The 23,327-nt window shown below is 44.3% G+C and overlaps 1 protein-coding gene across 1 annotated transcript in view; it reads right to left on the reverse strand.

Annotated features, from left to right (window-relative positions):
• Positions 1 to 23,327, reverse strand: part of BNC2 (basonuclin 2) — a 362,642-nt gene that overhangs the window by 145,967 nt on the left and 193,348 nt on the right. The window contains exon 3 of the mRNA XM_038769759.1: positions 12,826 to 12,928. Within this exon, the coding sequence (XP_038625687.1) occupies positions 12,826 to 12,928 (103 nt within the window). The remainder of the gene's footprint in view (positions 1 to 12,825; positions 12,929 to 23,327) is intronic.

The raw sequence follows: 23,327 nt of genomic DNA on the forward strand, positions 1-23,327 counted from the left end.
GGTGGACAGAGGTGAAATTCAGATGTGGGACTGCAAGAGGGTCTTGGCAACTGAAAGAAGAATGTGGCCATGCCTGTGAGGGGCAAACAATAGCAGGCTTAACATTTTTGACAATCAACCAATCAATCATACTTATTGAGTGCTTACTATGTGTGGAGCACTTACTAAGCTCTTGGGAGAGTACAATACAATAGAATTAGCAGATGCATTTCCTGTCCACAATGAGACACAATCTACATGCTTCTTAACTGCTTTAAGACTATCTCATATGGTAGCCCACCCATATTAGGAGTTTTGTTACTAATTCTTTGAGTTGTAATTCAGTACAGTACAGAATAAATATGTTAGGTTGAGCAGTTTCTCCTAGGATTCTACTCAACTGTCATCTTCTGCCTCAGGATATTGGTATCTCTGCAGTCATGTTGCAGCCAGTCTACTTGGACTCTAGGATAGTCTGAGACCACTCAGAGCAGCGGTGGTGTGGTGGACATGGGTAGAGATGTGGAAAAGCCTGAAATGCAGCTTGTCAACCAGAAGGATATGTTAAATGACAGGATTCCCTGGGTGCACAGGGATGTGGGGCAAGGGGCAAGAGGCTCTGAAGATGCAATACCCCTTAGGGTTAAATGACAATGGGAGATTTTTCCTTGGACAAAAAATGGCATAACTGGGAATTTTTTTTTTAACAGGACAATTTTTGCTGTGCCCATACCAAGCTGTCGTCATCCAGTAGTATAGAAAAAACCAGAAGCCAAGAATCAGGGGCTGTGAAGGGAATCACTGTGGGAGACTCAGAATAAAGCTTTGTACTGGCTCAGAGAAACCTATGGATCCCTGGAGCCTGGGTCTCTCAGCATGGCCTCAGAAGCAGCGTGGCTCAGTGGAAAGAGCATGGGCTTGGGAGTCAGAGGTCATGGGTTTTAATCCCGGCTCCGCCACTTATCAGCTGTGTGACTTTGGGCAAGTCACTTCACTTCTCTGTGCCTCAGTTACCTCATCTGGAAAATGGGGATTAAAACTGTGAGCCCCACATGGGACAACATGATTACCTTCTATCTCCCCCAGCGCTTAGAACAGTGCTTGGCACATAGTAAGTGCTTAACAAATACCAAAATTATTATTATTATTATTATTAGAAGGCTCTTTGTAACCCCACCTTTCAAACCAAGAGTGGTTAGTTGCTCAACCGGCAGATACAGGACAACCTTACATATGTCATAATAACCCCGAGAAGTGTGTTTCCAGCCACGTTTCCGTACCAAAGATGTACATGGATAGTGACTGCAGTGGGCTGGTGTCTGGGTCTCCAACTTATGCAAGACTCTAATATGGATGAGACTTACAACTTCATGGAATGGTGAAGCTAGGATGGGGAGAGGTATTAATTATAGCAGGGGAAGCTTATGTGTATGGGTGCCAATTGCAGAGCTGAAAATAGTTACAATTATCTGCCTGAGTTTCTGTCCCATTAGCAGGCCCAAACCCCATTTTGCTTACTCCCTATTCCTAAAATCCACAACCGCTTCCATCCTGCACTCAAAAAGAAAGGTTGGTACTTGTGCTTAAATGTGAGAAAGGGTGGCAAGGGCAGTGAATTTTAAATCAAAATCATTGCCTCGGATGAATTTCCTGGGACATCGTAGGGGGCAGGTGACACAGGAGACCAACCACGATGCACAGAAGGGCACGCCATTTATGTGGGGGTGATGATGACTCAGGTGTGGCCTTGCAACCATTCCACTCTCGCTCCCTCTCTGCCTCCCAGCAGGGACTTGGCAACTCTCCAGAATCCTGGATGAATTCAATTCAATTCAATCGTATTTATTGAGCGCTTACTGTGTGCAGAGCACTGTACTAAGTGCTTGGTAAGTACAAGTCGGCAACATATAGAGACGGTCCCGACACAACAACGGGCTCGCAGTCTAGAAGGGGGAGACAGACAACAAAACAAATGTTTTGAATGTTGGATGCATATGTATTTGAAGAGTGAGTGAGAGAGAGAGAGAGAGAGAGAGAGAGAGAGAGAGAGAGAGAGAGAGAGTGTGTGTGTGTATGTGTGTGTTTTGCTTCCTAGAGGTCCCATCTGCTGGAGCCTCCACCTCTATCCCACTTTGAGCTCCCTAAACTGTGGTCATTTTATTTCTCGCATTATCAACCAATAGTATTTATTGAGTGTTTACTGTGTGCAAAGCACTATGCTAAGAGTGAGTGGACACAATCCTTGCCCTCAAGGAGCTTAAGAAATATTAGATAACCTTACAGATCCAGCAGGAGAAAACTTTGAGTCCTTTCTATTGATTCCTTTTCCTTCCAGCCTAACATTACTGGACAGTGCTCTCTAAACAGTGCAGGAGAAGAGTTTGTTTCATTTCTAACTCTCTCAATTTGTGTTCTGCTTAACCTGATGAACTCCAGTTAAGATGTTCCTATAAACAATTAAGCTTCCTGTAGCATCGTTAGTAAGATATAAAAATTTATGATGTAATAAAATGTAATAAAATGATAAAGCGGCTAGCTCATCAAAGTAGTATATGTGCAATAGTATAGGTGTAAAAACAGGCAAAGGTAGGCTAAACTCAGCCTAAAATTCCTATTACCCTGGACGATGGCTGGTCGTTAAAGGATTAAAATGCAAGGGTTGCCTGAAATCAATCGATGTGTTCTGGCGCTCTTCAAATACGGCCTTTGGGCCAACCACTTCCTGTTTCTATCAGTACAAGGGCTCCAACCACACCCGCTGTAGACTAACTGGAATGGATTTGAGCCCAATCCTCTGATATGTAACTCCACAGATTACGTTTTGAATTCTACCATCACCACTTGGGTGAAGTGAATACAGCAATACTCTGGTTTTCTGAAGGGAGATAAAACAAAACAAAACAAAAGCCCACTATCCTCTCCTTTTGAAGTTGACAGTAAAAAATGACCTGATTTTTCTTTTACTGATTTGTTTACCTGATTTGTTCTGTTTCTTTGAAGCCTCTATGAGTTTTATAGGTGCAAAGCCACTCTAAGTTCGTGTTGGCATGCTCTCTCTCTCTCTTTCTCTCCAGTTCAAATTCACCTTCTCCTTAACAGCCTGGACCCCGGTCCTCCCCACAAGGTGTCATGTCTCCCCCTTTAGACTATAAGCTTGTTGTGGGCAGGGAATGTGTCTACCAACTCTGTTGTATTATACTCTCCCAAGTGCCTAGTACAGTGCTCTGCACACAGTAATCACTCAATAAATACTATTGATGTTGGAAGAAAAGGCCAAGGAAGCCATTCTCCTCTGTGGCTGGGGTCTTATGTCAATAGTAGCTTAATTTGGTGGGGTAACATTGCAGACTCATGGTTCATGGTTTTCCCTTCAGAAACAAGGCAACATTACCAAAGTGAGCCCAGAAAAGAGAAATTCATGAAGCATTTCCATAAATGTTAGCAGTCTTGAAAATAAAACAAGGAGCATGGAGACAGAGGGGGTGGAGGGAAACTCCTCATTTCATTAATCAAACTCAAAAGGTTAGTTTTGAGTCCATGGAAGTCCTCCTTTTAAAATCTATCATCTGTGGTCACAGGAGTGAACGAGAACAAGCTAAAAGAGGGCATGGTGCCCTTAGGTCAAGCAGAGAAGGACTCCTCCCCCATCAGGCAGAAAAACAGCTTTGTTTTTGCTTTTTAACATAAAAATAAGTCAAGAGAGAAAGATTAAAAGGACTCTATCCAGTGAGGTATAAGAACCCAGCTGTCTCCTGAGAGCTGCTTCACCAGCTAGAAGTTATTCTCTCAGGCTAAATAAGAATTGTATCTTTTCAAAGCTTTCCTCTGTGGCCATATTGAACTGGGTTTGGTGTACACGATCAGGCCGAGGAAAGTTTCCCAAAGAATTAAATTTCCGTCGCACAAAGTCTCCCAGTCCCTTATACCATCATGCAAAGGGCTGGCAGTTACTTGGGGTGAGCACTGAATGTAACAACAAATTCTGAATAGCCTTCGCCAACTTGGGTTACATTATGTAACACGGGTCACATAACATAATGGTGACATGAGGTCACGTGTGGAAAGCTTCTTTGCTGAGGTTGGCAGAACGAACCTATACACTTGCTGAGCATATCACTGGGTGGACACCTGACTTTCTCCATTGCTCCAGAACAATACTACTTGTGTTACCCTACTGGGACTCTGTAAACCTGGATGCTGTTTCCAATCTGTGAATCTTAACTGCAGGAGTCAAGTTGGGGTGAGGTGAAGCACTCCATAATAAATGTATCAGACATAAAGTCATCCAGTGCCATATCAGAATCAGAAGAGGAATGGACCAACTGAAAACAGGACTGTTTGGTTCAGTCATTCATTCATTCATATTTACTGAGCACTTACCATGTGCAGTACTATGTGCTTGGAAAGTACAATTTGGCAACAGAGTCAATCCCTACCCAACACTCCTCTGGTGCTAACCTTCTCACTATACCTTTGGTCTTCCCCCATCTCCCCGCCCCACAGTACTTATGTATATGTAATTTTATTTATTTATCTTGATGTCTGTTTATTTGTGTTGATGTCTGTCTTCCTCCCCCACCTCCCCCCACCACCCCAGACTGTGAGCTCCTTGTGGACAGGGATTGTCACTCTTTATTGCTGCATTATACTTTCCCAAGTATTTAGTACAGCGCTCTGAACATAGTAAGTGCTTAATAAATATGACTGACTGAATGAAAAACCAGGTGATGGGCCACCCTACCAGTCACATTTATTTCAGTCAATCAATATTTTTTGAGCATTTACTGTCTGCAGAGCACTATAACAATAATTGTGGCATTTGTCAAGTGTTTACTATGTGTCAGAAACAGCATTAAATGCTGGGATGGATACAAACAAATGCTTAGGAGAGTACAATGCAATTGCGTTGTAGACATGATCCCTGCTGCCCTCGAGGAGTTCATAGTGTAGTAGGGAAGACAGACATCAAAATAAATTACAGGAAAGGGAATCAACTGAGTGCCGTGGGTGGGAGTGGGATGAATACCTAAATGTTTAGCGGATAGGATTAAGTGCATAGGTGAAACAGTAGGATGGAAAAATAGGGTGGGGAGATGTAGGACCTAGTGAGGGAAGACGTTCTAAGGAGATGAGATTTTCTCATAGGGCTTTAAATCTGGGGAGAGTCATCTATGAAGAGAGAGGGAATTCCACTCATTCATTCATTCAATCGTATTTACTGAGCGCTTACTGTGTGCAGAGCACTGTACTAAGCGCTTGGGAAGTACAAGTGGCAACATATAGAGACGGTCCCTACCCAACAACGGGCTCACAGTCTAGAGGCAGGAGGGAGAGTATGAATTGGGGGTCAACGGTGAGAGAAATGAGAGTGAGGCACGGTGAGTATTAGAGAACCAAAGCAAACCAACTGGGATATAATGGGAGATGAGCGAGGTTAGGTAGGAGGGGGAGGGCTGACTGGGAACCTTAAAGTCAATGGTGAGGAGTTTCTATCTGATGGAGAGGTAGATGGGCAACCATTAGGGATTTGTGCGAAGTTGGGAGGCATTCACAAAACATTTTTTTATGAAAAAAAAATGAAAAGCAATGTGGCCTAGTGGAAAGAGCATGGGCCTGAGAGTCAGAGGACCTGGGTTCTAATCCTGGCTCTGCCGCTTGTCTGCTGTATGACCTGGGGCAAGTCACTTAACTTCCCTGTGCCTCAGTTACCTCATCTGTTAAATGGGGTTTATGACTGTGAGCCCTCTGTGGGACAGGGACTGAGTCCAACCTGATAATCTTGTATTAGTAGAGTGCCTGACACACAGTGAGCATTTAAATACAATATTAAAAAAAAATTGGGACACTAGAGTGAAGTATGGACTGGAGAAGGGAGAGACTGGAGGCAGGGAGGTCAATGAGAAGGCTGATGCCCTTATTCGGGGGTAGAATCTTAGAACCATGACCTCTTTCATTTGTCTTCCCAGTTGAACTGAGCTCTAATTTTCAATTGCTAAACTGGATTTATTTCATCTAACAGCTTTCACGTTGGAACACACATGAAGCAGGACCAGAAAGAATTTTTAATTGAAAATAGCACTTTTTTGTGTGTCTTTCACAAAATTCTGACAGGACCCAATCAATGAGAAAGATTCTATTGCTAAGAATTTAGGGAACTGATGCCCCGATGTGTCATTTCTTTGTTGTTTTCCTTCTTTCTGGCTTTTGAACCCTCCCTGTTCCCCTTCTTGACAACTTTACAAATTACCATATAGAAACTGCTGCTCAGCCATTCGGAATGGACATGCAGTAATAGTCATGTCAAGTCTGCTTGTTTTAGATGGAGGACTCTCTGTTGTCTGGTGGGGAAGGGTAGGGTGGAGCTGGGGTAGAGAGAAAGGGTCATTCTTTTGGTTGTTGTAAAGGTTGATTTTCTCACTGTATTTTACCAAAAACAACCGGAAAGAAAACTACTCTCACAAAGGATGAAAATATAATTGCCACATGTGGCTTTGGCAGTCAAAGGTAGGGCACTTTATGCTAGTAAGAACTAGGGAAATGCAAGTGATCACTTTATCCAGTGAAAAATGCCTGTTTTGATCTGGTCTGCTAGAACAGCTCAAGATTCCTGGCCTCAAATGTACTGGAGAGGGAGTTTAAGCAGCATCTAAAATGCATGGGCATGGAATCAGAACAGGCATTCCTGAGAGAAGAGATTTCATAAAGATGTAACTGGTCCAGAGGGAAAGGGGGGCCTGCAATTCCTCTTTTCCTAGGTCTGGGGCTCAGACCTCCCTCCAGGACCCAGGGGTGAGGAGGAATGAAATGGGACTACGGTCCCCACTCCGGACTCAGAGAAAGCCAGTGAAATCTGGTCCCATCCTGCTACAATGGGCCCTCGAGTTGCCCCAAAGGAGCAGCCAGATATGCAGTGGCTTGGCATAGGCTCTGCGGCCTCCCCTCCAGAATCATTCATTCAATTCATTCAACCGTATTTATTGAGTGCTTACTGTGTGCAGAGCACTGCACTAAGCACTTGGGAAGTGCAAGCTGGCAACATATAAAGATGGTCCCTACCCAACAACGGGCTCACAGTCTAGAAGGGGAAGACAGACAACAAAACAAAACATGTAGACAGGTGTCAAAATCGTCAGAACAAATAGAATTATAGCTATATGCACATCATTAACAAAATAAATATAATAGTAAATATGTACAAGTAAAATAAATAGAGTAATCATTGCTAGTCCTCCAGAGAATCACCCCCCAGGGGCTGTCAGAACCCTGAGGCTGAGGAGTATCTTCTGTGGTGATACTTGGTTTGAGGTGGGGTACAGATTATCCTAAATAGCTAGATTATGATATGCAAGACTGGGTTGGATGGGGTTGGCATATTTAGAACAATAATAATGAAAAGAAGACGGAGAAACAGAAGGAGAAGAAGGAGAAGAAGAAGGAGGAGGAGGGGAAGGAGGAGAGGGAGGAGGAGAGGGAGAAAAAGAAGAATGATAGGAAGAAAAAGGAGAAGAAGAGAGTGGTCTAGCTCTGGGAGCAAAATTGGAATATTGACCTTAAATCTGAGATTCGTTCAGGTGTGGTTCTACCTTTCTGTCACCTACAGTAACTGAAAGGTGAAGTTTGGTCTAACCCAGGAAGAAAAGCAAACATATCACAGGCACTTAATTTCCCAGAGCAGCTGGATTCCAACTTTAGTGTGAAATTAAACGATTCCATGAATATTAAATCCTGCAGTATATCAGGCGATGAAGCTGGTTGTGACATTTAATTGTTTTACAGGTTGGAGACTGGTTGGTGTGCAGGAGAATAAACTACATGTTGATTATCTGATATCATTTAAGAAAGTTTAACCTCAAGGTACAAGAAGCATAAATTCTGTGAAATAAAACCTCTTCAGGGCACAGACTTCACTTAAGAGGGTAATTCAGACAATAACCCAGATAATTTAAGAAAAAGGACCTCGGTACCTGCGTCAGTAATCTAGATATTTCTGTGTAAAGTGGATGATTTGGTTAACTGTCTCAATTCTCCACTTTATTAGTCACCGTAGACCTGAATCCGGAGCAAGCCTATTCTTTCTAGGCTATGCACTGTGTCTGAATCTTTGGATTAAATGGGTTATGCTTGAATATCTACAGAGTATCAGAATCTTCTAATGCCACATTTCAACAGACTCTCAAACCTGTAGATTAAATTTTAGGCCAGTGAAATCAATGTGATGTAATTATAGTTTATTATTGGGGTTCCTGGCAAGATGCAATTAAGAAATAAATCTAATTTGCAAAATAAATCTTTTTTGATAATACTTTTTTTTCCATTTCACAAACCATGTGTTTTAGTATCAGTGAGGATAAATTTGAAGGTTCTGCAGAATTTCAGAACAAAAGACATTTTTGATTACATGTATGAAAGTCTTTATTAAAGGCATTTCTTCCAAATAGTATTTGCTTTAAGTAAAGGAAATGGATCTGCCTATTTAAACTCTTTAGTTTTGGGGTGAGGAAATAAAGCTCTAAGGTGAGTGCACATTCCAGATTTCCACTAGAGGCTAATCAAATGGTAGATGACTCAAAATTGGGGTTTACAATGGAAAAATCTTATTTTTCAAGTGTGGCAATTTTAAGAGTTCCCATTAGATTAGGATATGTGCTGACCGTTTCAGGCGTCGAACACACAGATGGTAGGATTACCACTCTAGTACAGGAGTGCAGGGTCAAAACCCAATAAACTTTTGCCAACAGAAACATTTATCTTGCCACAAAAGAACCCCTTTGATGAATCTGTTCTTATATTGACATTCTACTTTTGGCACTTCTGAATAGAAAGGAATTGAACTTGTAGGAAACCTTTCCTTTCAAGAAGCACACAGATCATATTAGGTGAGGGAAGAAAAACACAAGGAAGACAATGGAAATGGAAAAAAAAACAGGCTAGTGGTTTCTATGTGCAATAATATTGCTGTGGAAGTGTGCCCTCAATCGCCATCCAAGAATTCCAACATTTTAAATGGACAGTTATTAGCATGCATTAACTCTGTACAGATCAGTCGGGGAAAAACATTAGAAAACTGCAAGTCTGAGCTATTTTTGACCTATGTACTTAACTATGATTCTATGTTGTCAAGGTTGGATGAGCATGGTACTGCTTTGGGAAACACAGCTCCTCTTCTTCAATAGTTATATTCACAAAACTTACCAACTCCACTCAAAGTGTATGGGTTGAAATTCATTAATTAAAAAACCAGGAGGAAAACCCCTAATTAATTCAGTGGAAACTACCTATTTGTATTCAAAAAACAATGTTTCAAACAGTTTGGTGCTAAGGGTTTTCTGGAAGCATTTTCTGAATAGTAACTTTACAAAGTGATTTTTAAAATCCAGGTGCTAGTAACAATGAATTAATCAGTCTTCTTTTTAACATCTTTCTCTAGATATTTGGAAACAGCTAAAGGTCAACAAATCCAGCAGGGTTTTTCAGTCTTCAGGTACTAATTTATAAGCCTATACACTAAATATACATATGCAATACATCTGACTAGTCTTACTAAGCTACAAAATTTAAGCTCTCCTACAAAGAAATCATGGATGCTGTTTAAAAGTGAGAAGCATCCAGTCAAAAAGGGCTAACAAATATTCAGGAGGCTTTATGCAGGATGTGGTTTTGAAATACAAACACTTTTTTTTTTAAAGGAATACTTGAATTCAGTATTCGGATTTTTTTTTGGCAGCAAAGACATAAAAAAAATATTTTAACTGCACAAGAGCAGGTGGGGGTGTGTTCACTGCTGCCCTGAAACACTTCTCTGAAATAGGTTCTGGTGGTCTTATTTCCATCCCATCCACTTTCAGAGAAAACCACCTACTAGAAAAACTAAGTCACATTTTTTCAGAAGATGTTGTGTGTTTAAGGAAGTCAAAGAAGGCTGCTCTACTTCACCTCAGAGCAGAAATAATTGGAGACATGAGTTCTGGGTTTGTAAGGAAGGAAGGGGAGGGAGGAGTGAAGCAATTAGTCTGAGTGCTGGGGGCAAAAAAGGTGGGTGCTCCACTACTACTGCCAACACAAAGGCTGTGTGGGCCAACCCCTCACTGCTGTAGGTTTTAGCGTAATAAAGCTGAGGGAAGTTTGGGGGCTTTCTACACGCACACATATGTGTAAAGGTTGGACACCAGTGAGGCCCTGCTGATGGTCTATAGGTTAATTAAATGTAAAAGAAATGTTTGGAGGTAGAATTTTTTGGATTCACTTGTGCTCAGATCAGATGCTTAAACAAATCTCTGAGCCGCATTCATTTTCTGTTGGCGGGTGGCCATAATCCAAAAGCTAAAACGAAGGCCAGTTATAAAGTGTTGTTAAATCCTGGGTTTCCAAAAAGAAAAAAAAACAAAACAAAAACTCTCTATGTTCTTCAGAGTGTTCCCTGTGGAACAGAGGCAAATATTAAAGCTAGTGTGACAGAAAATAATAGGGAAACACTGACCCAGTAGCAATCTACTGTTGGTTCAGTGGAAAGAGCATCGCGTTCTAGGAATCAGATGACCTGAGCTCTAGTCCCCATTTGGCTCACTGGGCTTAAGTCATTAGTGGTGAAGGTTTCTGACGAAAGAACCAAGTAGGGCTCTAAGCGATGTGGACAGGCTCAGAGGAATTCTGAAAAAAAGCGAGAAGCAGCGTGGCTCAGTGGAAAGAGCATGGGCTTTGGAGTCAGAGGTCATAGGTTCAAATCCCGCCTCCACCACTTGTCAGCTGTGTGACTTTGGGCAAGTCACTTAACTTCTCTGGGCCTCAAGTCCCTCATCTGTAAAGTGGAGATTAAGACTGTGAGAACCCTGTGGGACAACCTGATCACCTTGTAACCTCCCCAGCGCTTAGAACAGTGCTTTGCACATAGTAAGCGCTTAATAAATGCTATCATTAACTGGCTAAAGTGGGCAGGAAACAACACAGCAACTACCAAGGCAATCACCTGCCAGATTCTGGTGCCACAGAATTGTGCTGGCACTATGCTTTGGTCACTTCAGCCGTAAATGGGACCAGCACATAAAAAGGCCTTGACTTGCACTTTGCAAAGTGCTACACTCCTTTCCACCTAACTTAATCACCGCACTCCATGCTCCAACTGGATCCTGACTAGCGAGGAAGAGAGAGTGCAAGTGGCACTGTGCAAGACTCCTAGGACTAGAATCAATTCCTTCATGGAGGTTCTCAGGCCTGAATCTCAGAGCCAAGGCTCATTCATTGTTCTAGACAGGAGGCTCAATTCATATCAGCAATTTATGCTGAGCAAGTAAAAAGGGATGTACATCGCATTCATTTTACCATTCAAATTCTTCAGGCTGGTACAATAAAAAGGGTAGGCTAGAAATTTTGTACTTATTTACAAGGCTGGTTTAGTCGGTTCTGAATAAACACCAGATGACCAGCGGATGGAGAGAGATTAACCCAACATTTTCATTCTTCACTTTTCCACATTTCCAATTCTCTATCTATAAGCTAGGGCTATTGACCATCAGGTTGCTAAGAGGAAAGCATTTAAGCTAATAGTAAGAATCTAGACGTTCTCTCAAATTAAGGAGAGGAGTTAATTCATTCAAACCAGTAGAAGCATTCTGAGTAAATTACCACTTACAGTCTCAAGGTCTGGAGGAAAAATGAGTTGTTTACTCCTTTGGCAGGAGCTGGGTCTAGCTCAGTAATGCTATGGATTACTATCCTGTCATGATCCTGGTAGGGCCACTTTTTCCCTCTTTTTGTAGAACTGCCATGGGAATTGGTCTGTTTTTGCAAAGTGTTTTCTTTTTTCAGTTCTAGGAAGTCTTTTTACCAGAAAGTTTGAATTCCCTCTTCCTTCCCTAACATTACTGAGAGTTCACACACACATTTACTTGAAGTTAGTTGACACTCAGAAAACATTAAAAAAAATAAAATCGGAGAGGGTACTGAGTGGCTGCTCAGATGCCCCTAAAGAACACAAAATTAAAAAGTATAACCTAAAGGATACTCTACTGGAGTACGGAAATCATGCATCCTTAGACCTTGGGGTCCACAGTCCAGACTGTTGGAAGAACTCTCCAACATACTATTTGAGGAAGAAACCTATCCCTTTATTTCTTCCTTCCAAATCCTTAACCTAGGTGGACAAAGTGTCTCAGCATTCTTCCAAGTCTCCCTTACCTACAGTTTCATTTATTAACTGCAGATGAGAACATGATCAAGGCATTTTTGTAAGAACTAATATGCATGACTGGCACAAAGCCACATAAGTTCAAGCCTTCTCTCCCGCCACCCACCTCCTGTATAGCCTTCAGCCCCAACACAATAAATGAATGTGTATTTACAAATTGTTTTCAAAGAACTGAGCCAAAGTTTCTTCTCCTTTGCCCTTAGCCCCTCACAAGTTTAACATCTGGAAAGATGAGCTCAGCTGCTTGACCGTATTATAAGAATGAGTGGCCTTCGTGGCTTTTCGCTCAACCAAAGAGGTTGATTTACCAGTTTCATTTTGATATCCAGGATCTGAAAGGCTGGATGTGGTATGTTTGAATTTCCACCAGGCTCCTTGACTTGCTGGCTGCTGCTATGTGCAATTTGAACTCTTCAGTCCAACCATATACTATAAACATCTACTCCTCTACTGAGAGTTGCTAGCATAGCACTGCTTTTCGAGACAAGAATATGGTCTTTGAGCTGTGCACAGAATGTTAACCAACTCAGTCCTTCCACTGACACTTGCAGCCACTGACGCTGAAACTGACCCTCTCTTCTCCATACCGGTATCAGCTTTAAAAAAATACACAAATGCCTACAGATATAACAAAGATGGCATGTAGAGGCCATATATTTCCTTACCATGTGCCACCCAGCCATGTTTACACTGGTCACAGGTCCTCAGGTTGATCTTCCCGGGCTGGAAACATTCGCACGTGCAATTTACCAGTGTACAGCGGATTGCCTGAAAAGGAACAACAACAAAAAGAAAGAATTAGATTTCCAAAGGGAATATTTTTATTTCCTCTCCCCCACCTATCCCTACCCTGTTGAAATACATGTCTAAATGGTGTGTGTACTCAAGTACACAAAATATGAATTAAAAATTTTGTTTTAGATATATTTTTAGAGAGGCAGCAGGGCTTAAGTGGAAAGAGCACAGGCCTGGGGGTCAGAAGACCTGGGTTCTAACCCGACTCTGCCACTTGCCTGCTGTGTGACCCTGGGCAAGTCACAAAACTTCTCTGTGCTTCAGTTTCCTCATTTGTAAAATGGGGATTAAATACCTATTCTTCCTCCCCGAGTCTGTGAGCCCCATGTAAGGCGGGCACTGTATCCAACCTGATCATCTTCTACTCTCGGCGCTTAGTACAGTGCTTGACACATAATAAGCGCTTAATAATACCACAATTATTGTTGTACTTTTCTAGGTTCATTCAATAATACAAAATAATCTAATGCTCCATGAGGCTGAAAACATCCTAAAAATAATTCAGGCCACAGATTCTATTGCTTTATGAGGAAAAAAAAAGTATTAAGGTTCCCCAGTGCTTTTTTAATTTATAAAGATACCCACTCCTCGCAAAAAAAAAAAAAAAAGCCACAGAATGTAAACCTTTGGGTCCAAGCCTAACTTTGAGATTATGGAGGAAGGATAAGATTCCTCAATTTCGGGTCCTAGAGGCCATAGCTGAGAAGTTCTGAACAGTTGCTTGACTGTGACCTAGGGTGACCTTCTCCCTCTATCCTTTCCTTCTCTAAATGTTTGCTCTGCTGAAGCTCCTTTTTGTTGTTTGACTCTTTATTGTGTGCCATTCAAGGGCTTTTGTTCATCTTTTGGGAAATAATGACAAAAGAAAACCTCAGTGGCTCATGAGGGCTCCATACTGTACCTTTCATTTCCATCAGATACTTCCCTATATTTCCTATCTTCTGATAATCCATTTCCAGCTCTATTTACAAAATACAAAACAGTGGTCTTCTTCATATTTTCATGCTATTCATGTTGGTAAGGAAAACAGGACAATGTTGCAAACTGTGTTTTGCTTTTAAAGCTAAACATGTAGGCCTGAAGCAGTTTTTTATATGACCATTCATTATCCTGAAAAATGCACCTGCTCCTTGTAAAACCTTCATTTTCTTCAATTATTAAAAAAATCACTTCAATTTGAATTATGAAATGAGACCATGGAAAGTCGGTATCAATGGAGTGTAACTGTTTTTATGGATAAGACCTGTGTTTTTAGAGTCTGCTAGAGATGAACTGTGTTCTTCAGATACTGTTAATGAATTTATGGTGTGCATTTAAGTGTAATTTGCATACAGATTGCTAAAACAGAGGGGATTTACTCATTCACAGATTAACAATCTCCTGTAACTACCTGAACTACCAGGAAAAGATATCTCTACAGATTTTGAAGCAATCAATGGTAACTGGGTTTTCTTTGAGAGGGTGGGGGGAGTGGAGGAGGACATTCCGTGAACACTGTATCCAAGAGCTTCACCAACTTTGAAATTTTTGTGTTCCTGGAAACACTTGCATTGCATTTAACCATCTCGTTTGGAACATCTATTATATTAGGTTTCATTGGCATGGCTGAGATGAACTCTATCTGCTAACCATAAAACTGTCTGGAACTATTTTAAAATGTTATTTCATTGTTTGCTATGTTTTAGACACGATAGTACAAATCCATTGACTTCCATAAAGACCAATGGTTTAAATGAAAGCTGGGTCTCATCCTCTTCCCACGGTGTTCTTCGGTTACATGGGACTCTCAAGGTATGGTTGAAATATACATTATTCTCTATTATGCGGGACATTTCAGGGTGTCAGTTCCAGTGTTAACAGTCCAATTACTCATTAGCTAAGTTGTAAAACACTGCTGTATGGATTGGTGATCAAAGGAATTAGTAATTCAAAAATACAAGGGCATGAAAGAATTGCTGACTAATCAAGAATGATTGATATATATGTATGTGGGTTATGAGGACCAAACAAAAATCTACCAAAAGATTCTGTTTCCTGCTCAATAGGTTATTGACTCAGGAATATATTAGATCTGCTCTGGTCAGTAACAGTAGCTGTATCTAATATGTCATTAATGAATTTGTTCTTGTTGGAGAATGAGAATGAAGGTTTCACAAAATGGTGCTTCTATTATAGATCATCAAAGGTTTTGCAAAGAAATATTTCCCTCCATAGTAAGTTCGCTCACTGACTTAACTCTTTTGAGTTATGTTTGGTCTGAAAGTACAACCTGAAGCAATGCAGGATAATAGTGGATGGCTTGGAAACAGCAACACCCAACAGATCAGCCCAACATGCATCACTCAGGAACGGGGACTATTTTAGAGCCGAGCTTTGGACAGAACCTGATACCAAAAGGCAAAAATCAAATACGGTGCCAGGCCCTGCAAGCAGCAAATGCAATGCTTCCCATTAATGTCATTACTATTATCTGTTGCATTTGTTAAGCGCTTACTTTGTGCAAAGCACTGTGCTAAGCGCTGGGGGAAGGTACAAGGATAATAATACCTTTTTACTATACCTCACTCTCGACTTTCTGATCTCCAGCCCCTTGATGACACTCTTCCTCCTGCCTGCAATTTCCTCCCTGTTTGACGCCACCAGACCACGGCCCGCTCCACTTTCAAAGCCCTTCTGAAATCCCACCTTTCCCAGGGGTGCCTTCCCCAGCTAATTTCCATCACTTGTGCTTGTGTCTTCTCAACAGCAACCCTTAGCTCTTCTGCATATGCAGCCACCACTAGCAGGTATGTATGTGTCAATCTACGGACTATACTCATTTATTCACATTTCTATTCATTTATCCACCTTTCCATAACCATGTTATTACCGGTTGTAATTTGTTTTTCCTCCTGCTCCCACTATTTATAATACTCTGTGTCTGTCTGTCTCCCCTGCTAGGTTGAAAGCTCCTTGAGGGCAGGGACCGTGTCTTTTATTGTAATCCGTGTCTTTTACTTTTATTGTACTCCACTTAGGCACTCAATACATGACCCACACAGAAAAGGCGCTCGGCAAATACATTCGAATGAATTCAGACACGGTCCCTGGCCCACGAGGGGGCTCACAATCTAAAGGGGGAGGGGGAACTGGCAATGGACACTCAGGGGAAGAAATAACCAAATAAATATTTAACTAACAATGACAACAATAAAAACATTAAGAGCTGCGGTACATTACTGTTAAAGGAACAGTTCTCAGGCTCCTCACTGCAGCTCCACCTTCTGCCTGTCCCGCTCCCACGGGACAGGGCTTGACCACACAGCGATGGCAGGCAGGGGAGAGGGGCAGCATCCCTTCGTGGACCCCGCGACTCAGGCGGAGGGGGCAGCACTGTGGCCGGGTGGCTATCGCTGCTCCTTCTGCCTGTCTCACTCCCACGAGGCAGGACTTCTCAGCAATGGCCAGGAGTAGGGGTGGGGTGGAGGTGTTGGGGACAGTGTTTCTTCATGGACCCCAGGGCTCAGGTGGAGGAAGAGCCCTAGGGCCACAGAACTGCTGCTGCTCCTTCCATAGACGGACCGAACCCAGCACTGGTGGGCAAGTCGGGGAGGGCGTGATGTCTCTTCACAGGTAGACAAGGAGGCCCCGGGGTTCCTAGCTGCCATTGCTCCTTCTTCCTGCCTTACTCCAGCAGATCCAGACTTCTTCCTGGCAACGGCAGGTCAGGTGGGGGTGCAGAGGGGCACCTCTTCACAGAGGCTACGACTCAGGAGGTGGGAACTCTGGGGCTGGGCTGCTGTCATTGCTTTTCTGCCTGCCTTGCTCCCACAGATGAGGGCTTTGGTCCAGCAATGTGGCGGGTGGGGAAACAGTGAGGGAAGGCAGAATGTCTTCGTGGATTCCAAGGATCTGGTCCAAAAGAAGCATTGGGACCCCTTGGCTGTCGCCGCTTCTTCTGTCTGTCTTACTCCAGCAAAACAAGACTTCTCCCCGGTGACGGTGTTGGGGTGTCATCGCACCGCAGCCTCCAGGGTTTAGGTGGAGAAGGAGCCCCTGGTCGCAGCAGCTGCTCCTTCTGCCTTTTCTGATCCAGCTGAACAGAGCTCAACTCAGTAATGGCATGTGGTGCTTCTCTTCAAACAAGCCGGAGTTCAGATGGATGCTCAGGTAGCAGCTTAGGTGGAAGAGCTTGACACCGCGCCATGTGGCTTAGTTGCTCCTTCTGCCTGTTCTGCTCCAGCGGTGGCAGGTGGAGGGGAATATGGCATCTCTTCATGAAAATTAGTGTTCAGGTGGAGGAGCAGCCCTTCAGCCGTACTGGGATAGAACTTCAACCCAGCAATGGTGGGTGCAGCAACAGTGGCGGGGGTGGGGGGGATGGTGTCTTTGAAGACCCCGGACTCATATGGAGGAGCAGCCCTTGAGCCATGTGGCCGTAGCGGCTCCTTCTGCCTGGCCCGTTCCAGGGGGAAAGGAGCTCTTCCCAGCAGTGATGAGGATGAGAGGGGAGGGCCTGGGGGTGAGGGTGGGCAGGGTGGTGGGGGGGGAGGTGGAGGAGCAGCCTTTTGCCCACGTGGCTACAAGTTGCTCCTTCTGCCGGTCCCGTTCCATGGGGGTAGAGTTTCGCCCAAACAAGGGCAGGTGAAAGGGGAGAGGAATGGGAGGGGAGGGCATCTCTTCACAGATCCTCAGATTCAGGTGCAGGGGAATCCTGTGGGGTCGCATTGCTGCCACTGTTACTTCAGCCCCTCTTACATCTTCTGCTCCTGCTCTAATAGGGCAGGGATCAATGCCAGCTATAGCAAGCAGGTAGGGTTTAGCATTATCTCTTCAAAGACACAGGAGCTTGCGTAGTAGATATCTGTAGGGTTGTAACTGAGTGGTCCACTTCAGTGGGACATGGCTTCTCCCCAGTGATGGTAGGTGAAACAGGGCAGTATGGGGATCACACTGCAGGCCCCAGAGCTCAAGTGGAGGAGGGAGACCCTGGGGCCACAGGGTGTCCACTGCTTCTTCTTCCTAGCCCACTGGAGAGGGGCAGGGTTTGAACCCAGAGATGACAGGCTTGGGAGTAAGAGGCTTTCAGCATCTCTTCACAGTCCAAGGGGTCCAAGTAGGCTGCATGGCGGCCGCTTCTTCTGTCTATCCAGTTCCAGTGGCACAGGACTTTTCTGTAGCAATGACAGGCCGGGGGAGGTGGAAGTTTCAGCATCTCTGAGGCCTTTGGAGATCAGGTGGAGGAGCAGCTTTCAGGCCATATGACAGAAGCTGCTCCTCCTGCCTGTCCTGCTCTAGTGACACATGGCTGGAAAAGGGCAGGGGAGAGAATGACAACGCTTCATGGACTCTGGGGCTCGGGTGGAGAAGTAGCTCCCAGACCATGTTTCTTCTGCCTAACTATTTTCAGTGGGATAGGACTTGGCTCAGGCAAAGGTATGTTGAGGAGGGGGTGGAGGGCGTTTTAGTATCTCTTCATGACATATAGGGTTCAGGGGGAGGAGCAGCCCTCTGTCTGCTGACCTTTCTGCCTGTCCCACCCCATTGAGACAGGGCCCAAGCTAGGCAAAGTCAAATCATGGGAAATGCCGTGTTTCCTCAAGGACCCAGGGGCTAATAAGGAGGAGTATTAGCTGGCTCCTTCTGTTAACTCCACTCTAATGGCACAGGACTTCTCCCCATGATATGTGTGTGTGTGTGTGTGTGTGTGTGTGTGTGTGTGTGTGCATGTGTGCGTGCGTGTGTGTGTGTGTGTGTGTGTGTGTGCGTGTGTGTTTAGCAGGGGTTGGAGGGGGAAGAAGAAGAAGTAGCTCAGGTGAAAGTGTCAGTCCCAGGGCCAAGAGGCTGTTGCTGTTCCTTCTGCCTGTCCCGCTTCAATGGATCAGGATTCAATCCCAGTGGTGACCAGCAATGGGGTAGGAAGGAAGTAGTAGTTTTTTCCTTCGCCCCAGACGCAGGTAGAGGGAAGCCCCCATGAATACACAGCTGACAATGCTTCTTTATCTGTCCCTCTTCTGTGGTTCAGGACTTCTCCCTAGTAATGACAGGCAGTGGTTTTCGGGGTGGGCCAGTGTTTTGGCACCTCTTCATGCTCTGTGAGGTTGAGTGGAGGACACGGCCCTGGACTAGAAGACTGCAGCTCCTTCTTCCTGTGGTAGTCCAGTGTAACAAGGCTTCTCCCTTCAAACTCTCAGTACCGCGTGGGTGTTCAATAAACATCGTTACTACTATTGCAATGGTAGTAGGTGGTGTGAAGACAGATGTACTCTCCCAAGCACTTAGCCTAGTGCTCTGCACACAGTAAGTGCTCAATAAATACAACTGAATGAATGAATGAAATGTTTTGGCATCTCATCGACCCCAAAAATGGCAAACACACAGCACAGTGTCTCTTCATGGACTTCAGGCTCCAGATGAAGGAAGATCCACAGTAGCCACTTAGCTGTCTTCTTTCTTCCTATCCTACTCCTGTGAGAGAGAGCTTTGGCCTAGCAACAGTGCGAGGATGGGAAAACCATCTCTTCATGGCTCCTGGGACTCAGGTGAAGCCATCATTCCTGGTTCTGGTCCTTCTGCCTATTCTGCTACAGTACAACAGCAATTGCAGATGAGGAGGGGAAGAGAGCAGGGAGTTGGGAAGAGATGGCCTCGTGGAGTAGCCTGGCGCTCAGGTGGAGGAACAGCCCTTGGGCCTGGTAAACTGTTGTCATTCTTTCTTCTTGTCCCACTCCAGGGTGACAGGGCTTCTCTCCAGCGATGGTGGATGAGGGGACAATGGGAACCGGGTTCCTTCCTGGCCTTGGGGCTCAGATAGAAGAGGAGCCTGCGGTCACATGGTTACCACTGCTCCTTCTGCCTATTCCACTCCAATGGGACAGGGTCCGACCCCAGAAACGTCAGGAGGTGGGGATGAGGTGAGAGGGGAAACGGTGTTTCCTCTAGGAAATTTGGACCCGGGTGGAGAAGCCTCCATTGTGGTTTCATGAATTCTTCTTCCATTGCTACTTCTGCCCATCTGGCTTCTGTGAGACTGGGCCCTTGTAACAATGGGCAGGGTGGAGGGGAATCAGCATCTCTTTGTGGCCCTGGGGCTCAGGTGATGGAGGAGGACCTGGGGGACTGCATAACTGCCAATGCTCTTTTGGTCTATCCTGTTCCAATGGGACAGGGTTCGACCCCAGCAATGACAGGTGGCTGGGGGAGGGGAGGGCAGTGTGTGCGGGATTGGATGGAAGTAGGTAAGAAAGAGGGCTATTTCTCTGAGGAGTCTGAGGGTCAGGGAAAGGAGCAGCCACTGGACCATGTGGTTGTTGCTGCTCCTTCTGTCTGCCCCACTCCAATGGGGCAGAGCTTCACACAGGTGAGGGCAGGGTGGGGGAACACAAATTAAGTCTTAATGTGGCTCTAGGGGCATAGGTGGCGAGGAAGCCAACATGGCCACATGGCTGCTTTAGCTCTTTCTGCCTAGCCTGATCCAGTGGGCCAGGGATTAACTCAAGCAATGGTCAGTGGGGAAGATGAGGAGGGAAGAGGAGAAAGGGCTTCTTTGTAGACCCTGGAACTCAGGTGAAGGAGGCTCTCTTGTGGTTGCAAGGTCAGTTTCTTCTATCTATCCGATTATTTCAGGACAAGGCTTCTCCCCAGCAACGTTTGGAGGGAATGTCAGCATTTCTTCACAACCCTGGAGTCTCAGGTGCAAGAGGAGCCCCCTGGGCTTGTATGGCTGACGATGCTCCTTCTGCTTGACCCGCTCCAGAGGGACAAGGCTTCTTCCCTATGACGACTGGTAGACGGAAGGAATGGTATCTCTTCATAGCCTCTGGGGCTCAGGTGGGGGGCAGTCGTTATGTCACGTGGCTACCACTGCTCCTTCTGCCTGTCCCACTCCAGTGGGAAAGGACTTCTCTCCAGCGAAGGCAGACGAGGAGGAGTGGGGAAGGGCAGCATCTCTTCACGGACCCTGGACTCAGGCTTTATCATAGCAAAGGATGGGTACAGAGAGGAAGGGATTGTTGGTTGTGTATTGATTTTTTTTAAACCACACCCGCATACATGGATCAAAATCTTGGTCAGTAGATTTAAATTTGAACCCTAAGGACAGCATGTGTTCATGCATTCACTTTCTTTTTCCTTATCTCTCTCTCTCTGCCTTTCTCCTCCATCCCCAAACTTCCTCTCACCCTCAGGTCCTTCCCTGGATCTCCTAATTTGATTTTATTAAAATATAGAGAGACATTCCATTGACATCCACTGTATACATATAAACATGTTATGCATTTCCAAGCATAGCAGCACTTGCTATAGATAAAAGTAGAATGACAACTACCCATCTTTAACAGGATTAATAGATGCCCTGTAAACATAGCTCCAGGCTGGCAGGGAACAACAGGATTTGAGCTTAGAAGAGGAAAACTGTTACAAGTGTTATTTTAAAGTTACAAGGGTCTGATCCTGCAGTTTATCCAGAAGAACAACTCCCATGAACTTCAAAAACAGTTTTGCATCTAGGATTTGAATGAAATCGACTGGAGGCTTGTTTTTCATTTATACATTATGCATAATGGATTCAGATTATTTCTGCACTTAAATAATTCAAAACATTTTTAGCTTTCTTTAAAACTTTGCAATTTCCCATACTCCCTTATATTTATAATATTATAGAAACCTCAACATTTGTACCACCTGTTGACTTAGTTCGCACATAAAATGAAAAAGACCACTTGTTAGATGTTCTCTGCCTTTGTCCATAAATGTGCACTCGTAGGATTATCTTCACTGCAGTTTGTTTGTAGTTTAAGCTAAATACCTCCCTGCCTCCTATCAGTGCTCATTTCAATTTTTCAATTGTTACCAGTAAATGTTCAAATGTATCATTGAATTCTGTTCATGTCTTATTTTCCCGAATGCCAAAATAACTAACAAATAAATATACAGATAGGTACATGGGTCTTAAGGTGGCTGCAAATGGGATGGTATGATCAGGAAGGTGGGAAATAGTCAGGGAATACCTCTTGGAGTAGATAACATTTTTAGGAAGCCTTTGTTGGGAGCACGGCGGGTGGGGGGGCACTGGTTTAGCAGAGCTGAAAGGTAGGAGGGATTTGAGGAAGCGGGCATTTCAGAAAGGGGGCATTCCAGGTTTCCAGGAAGGGGGACTGACATAAACATTAGTGAGCAAAATACAGTTAAAAGTTTTGCTTGGTAGAAGCAGAGTCTGAACTAGCTCTCTTCCCCCCCCAAAGCCCTACTGAGAGCTCACCTCCTCCAGAAGGCCTCCCAGACTGAGCTCCCCTTTTCCTTTGCTCCTCCTTCCCTCCCCATCGCCCCATTCCCTCCCCCTCTGCTCTACCCTCTTCCCCTCCCCACAGCACTTGTGTATATTTGTATATATTTATTATTCTATTTATTTTATTAATGATGTATATATATCTATAATTCTATTTCTATTTTGATGCTATTGATGCCGCTCTACGTGTTTTGTTTTGTTGTCTGTCTCCCCACTTCTAGACTGAGAGCCCACTGTAGGGTAGGGATTGTCTCTATCTGTTGCCGAATTATACTTTCCAAGTGCTTAGTACAGTGCTCTGCACACAGTAAGCGCTCAATAAATATGATTGAATGAATGAATGAATGAACTGGGATGTACTGAGAGAAGAGAGAAGATAGGTTAAAAACAGCCATTGGGGATTTTTGAAAAGGGGAGTGACATATTCTTATCATTAACCTGGAAAAATAATACATGCAAGATAGCCTGCAGGGGAGGAACGGGGGGAAACTGCCCTCTCTATGGTTACCAAAGGCCTCCTTCTTCCCAAGTGCAACAGCGTCTACTCCAAACCTAATCCTCCCCGAACTCTCAGGTGCCTCTGACACAGCGGCCCACCCCCTTCAGCCAGCTCCTCCTCTACCTCTTCCCTCCGATCTGTGGGAATGTCCTTCCATCTCTGTTAATAACACCACCCTCCTCCCTGTCTCACATGCCCACAACCTTGGCATTATCCTCGACTCAACTCTCTCATTCAACTCACATATTCAATCTTTCACCAAATCCTGTCAGTTCGAACTTCATGGTGTCACTAAAATCCACCCATTCCACTCTATCCAAATGCTCACCATGCTGAACTAAGCACTTATCACATTCTGCTTTTACTACTGCATCAGCCTCCTGGCAGACCTCCCTGCCTCCTGTCTCTCCTCACTTATGTCCACATTTTGCTCGGCTGGCCTGGATCATTTTTCTGAAAAACACTTCAGTCCACATCTCCCCAGTCCTCAAAAGCCCCCAATATTTGTCCATCCACCTTTGCATCAAACAGAAATTCTTTACCATCGTCTTGAAAGCACTCAATCAGCTCTCCCTCTCCTATCTTACCATACTGATCTCCCACTATAA

Source organism: Tachyglossus aculeatus, chromosome X4 (genome assembly GCF_015852505.1).
Source record: "Tachyglossus aculeatus isolate mTacAcu1 chromosome X4, mTacAcu1.pri, whole genome shotgun sequence".
NCBI lineage: Eukaryota > Metazoa > Chordata > Mammalia > Monotremata > Tachyglossidae > Tachyglossus > Tachyglossus aculeatus.